Genomic DNA, 3269 nt, shown 5'->3' with positions numbered 1-3269 from the left:
CCACTCCCTCCGTTCACAAATATAAAATGTTTTAACTTTTTTTCTGAAACGGGTGTATATAGACACATTTTAGTGTGTTTGTTCACTCATTTCAGTCCATTTGTAGTCCATATTGAAACATCTTATATTTGTAAATGGAGGGAGTATATATTACGAACATGATGGTGATTCCTGGTTACCACATCCACATGATTTTAGCTTCAAGAAGATTGGTTTGAACATGAAGATGATGCATCCTACCCTATAGCAGTCAGAATCAGAATGACACCTGAATGAAAAATACACAATTCCTGGTGACATTTACCAAAACTCCAAAATGCAAGCATGCAGGTGAAACATTTTACATTTAGATGGTTAGGTACCCACTGTCCAACATCAATTTTTTTGCCTCACCTGAGACGGCACCTGGGTCAGATTTGCTGGCTTTTGCATGTGGATCAGACCAAATACTCCAAGTTGCGCAAGCAAACAACATGCTAGCATATATGTAATCTAGTGGCTTAACGCCCTAACCTCGTTGATAGGATCAAGACGGCAGAACAAATGAGTCATCTGTCCTCTTCTCGCGCCTTCTTCAGGCTTGGACTTTCCAGCCAGTTGGTCCGGAACAGTTGTCTTCTACTATTTGCGCTTTGATTTGAAGCAACTTTCTTGGGATTTGCTCCTGTAATCTAAAAAGCTTGCAGATTCAGCATAAAAAAGGCCGCGCCATTATCGCGTGGATCTCCTAACCAATTAACAAAATGATATGGCATTGTTATATTACAGTATATTATTATTATGCACACTGGTGGAGTTTCATAAACTGTGCTTGCCCTCCAACGCCATCGGAACAAGTCAGGTCCCTCCAGAAATGTCGGCGTCACTTCAACCTACTCTGCACACCCTTCACAAAACTGTCCCGATCACTCCAACAACAAATCAAATCAACCGATCATTCCACAAACAAACACACTCGCGCGCGTACTGATTCAGTAGAACTGCCGATCCATCCATCAATGTAACAATTGCTCAACTTATTTGCAGTTGTCGTGTACTCCCTCCGTAAAGAAATATAAGAGCGTTTAGAGGGAGTACTTTCTAGTGAACCTACTGAAAATTGATGACCTCGTCGGTCAAGCATCCATGCACACTTTCAATCCAAGTGTCACTGTCAGCGAACCTACTGAATCTTCAGACAGGTCTTGTTTACAAACCAGTTTCAGATAACAAATCCTCCGAGTGGAATTAGGATCTTGAGAGATCGGAGCTGTGATGTCAACACTAACGCGTACGGTGGAGCGGACCAAACGTGCAAGTACCTTGACCTTATCTGCGAGTGCATGGAGCACGTGAACGCCTTCTTCTCAACAGCACCAGCCGGAAGTTCACACCACTATATATGCCTGTTTCTTCTGCTTGTACACACGACAGCAAGTCAAGAAAGAAGAGCCGGCCGGGAAGAGAACAGAGGTTTGAGGCATGTCTTCACCACAAATTCTACTTCTCTATAAGCTTGGTTCTCCTCTGCGCTTGTGAGCGTATGTTTAACTGTCAAGCTCTTCTTCTGTGGGCAGGTGGCCAGTAATGGAGCAACCAAATCAATGGCTGACGCAGACGGTAAGCGCATTTGGTCCTAATTACCTGTGGCATCGGAAAGTTAACATGCTGTGAATTTAAGGTGGTATAAGCTCTTCTTGCAATGGCTGGTTTCAGGAACAGGAGGAGCTGGCGTACATGTACCAGCAAGAAGGGGATCCCGTCACCGTGCCCGGCATGGAGCAGCAGTTCGCGGAGCCACCGCTGCCTGGCCATCAGGAGCAGTACTACACCACGTCGCCGATGGCGACCCCGTCGTTCCATCCATCTCGCAGCTCCGATCTCCCGAGCTTTGGTGGCTCGTCGTCGTTGCCGAACCTGCCGTTCGGATTGGCGACGGTGAAGAACGAGCTGGGGCAGCCGTCGCCGCCGCCGCCATCGTCCAACTTCCTCTCCTTCGGCGCTGGCCAGGCTGGCACCCTCAACTTCTCCGGAGGCGCCTGGCAGCACGACGGCGTCGAAGGGACGATGCAGCTGCAGGCGCCGGAGAGGCGGAGCAGGGCGCCGGCGAACGCGCAGGAGCACGTCATCGCCGAGCGCAAGCGGCGGGAGAAGCTGCAGCAGCAGTTCGTGTCCTTGGCCACCATCGTCCCCGGCCTCAAGAAGGTGCGTGATAAGACAACGTGGCTGCATTCATGTGGTGACCAACTGCCCGTAGCGAGCTTAATTAGTTACCCTTCGCCATTGTTTTCAGACAGACAAGATCTCTCTGCTGGGGAGCACCATCGACTACGTGAAGCAGCTGGAGGACAAGGTGAGGGCCCTGGAGGAGCAAGGCTCGCGGAGGTCGTCGGAGTCCACCACCGTCTTCGAGAGCAAGTGCCGCATATCCGCCGCCGACAACGACGCAGCAGGACCCAGCGGGTCCGAGGACGCGGCCGAGGACTCGAGCCCGGCCGTCGAGGCTATCATCCGGGGGAACACGGCGCTCCTGAAAATCTGCTTCAAGGAGAGGAGAGGGGTGCTGGTGATGGTCCTCTCCGAGCTCGAGAACCAGGGCCTCTCCATCATAAACACCAACGTCGTCCCGTTCACCGACTCCTGCCTCAACATCACCATCACGGCCAAGGCAAGGCCTCTCTCCATTGCGCAAATGCGGTTGTAACTTGCAAGAAATAAGCTTCCAATGCATGATCAGAAGATTGACATGTTCGGTTTTGTGCAGATCGAAGAGGGCTTTTCGTCAGCGGCTGAGCTCGTGAGGAACCTGACCGTGGCTCTCAGATGTTTCAGCTGAAAGTAGAACGGAAGCGATTTGTATAGATCTTTAATTTCTGATTTCTGAGTTTGGTCACGGGGTCCATTTCTACCAGTGTTGTGTGAAGTCTGTAACAATTTCAGTTTACCATTTATGTGACTAACCAGATCTCTTTTTTTAGAAATAGAGGAGGACCCCCAGCCTCTGCATCTAAACAATGCATGCAGTCACTTTATTAATTATTCACATAAGACCTTATAAAGTCATACAACAGTAAGATTAAAGCCACTGTCTAGGCAACATCTGTCGCTACTCCTATTCAGTTGATGTAGGGATGCTGATACTTTGGGCCTAATACCAAACAGACCTCGCAGCCAAACCTAACATCTAAGACCTGAGGTTCCAATCAGGACGCCTGCCGGGTATGGGGCACCCACCAGTCCGGCGCACTCCTCAACCAGGACGCCTGCCGGGTATGAGGCCGCCGCAGCCA

General features: G+C 49.9%; 1 protein-coding gene across 1 annotated transcript; it reads left to right on the top strand.

Annotated features, from left to right (window-relative positions):
* The first annotated feature begins 1451 nt into the window (after window positions 1-1451).
* Window positions 1452-3060, top strand: LOC123100114 (transcription factor bHLH18-like). The gene is made up of 3 exons (XM_044522094.1): window positions 1452-1599; window positions 1696-2184; window positions 2273-3060. The coding sequence occupies exons 1-3, from the start codon at window positions 1567-1569 to the stop codon at window positions 2681-2683; spliced, it is 933 nt and encodes a 310-aa protein (XP_044378029.1). The 5' UTR covers window positions 1452-1566; the 3' UTR covers window positions 2684-3060.
* Window positions 3061-3269: the final 209 nt, after the last annotated feature.

This window comes from Triticum aestivum, chromosome 4D (genome assembly GCF_018294505.1).
Source record: "Triticum aestivum cultivar Chinese Spring chromosome 4D, IWGSC CS RefSeq v2.1, whole genome shotgun sequence".
Classification (NCBI taxonomy): Eukaryota; Viridiplantae; Streptophyta; class Magnoliopsida; order Poales; family Poaceae; genus Triticum; species Triticum aestivum.
This window is presented reverse-complemented; position numbering and strand designations above follow the sequence as displayed.

Excerpts from the sequence above, each read along its gene's own strand:
- LOC123100114 (XM_044522094.1), top strand. The coding sequence starts at position 1,567 with ATGGAGCAACCAAATCAATGGCTGACGCAGACG. Across the intron at positions 1,600-1,695 it reads ATCAATGGCTGACGCAGACG|GAACAGGAGGAGCTGGCGTA; the intron begins GTAAGCGCATTT and ends GGCTGGTTTCAG. Across the intron at positions 2,185-2,272 it reads TCGTCCCCGGCCTCAAGAAG|ACAGACAAGATCTCTCTGCT; the intron begins GTGCGTGATAAG and ends CATTGTTTTCAG.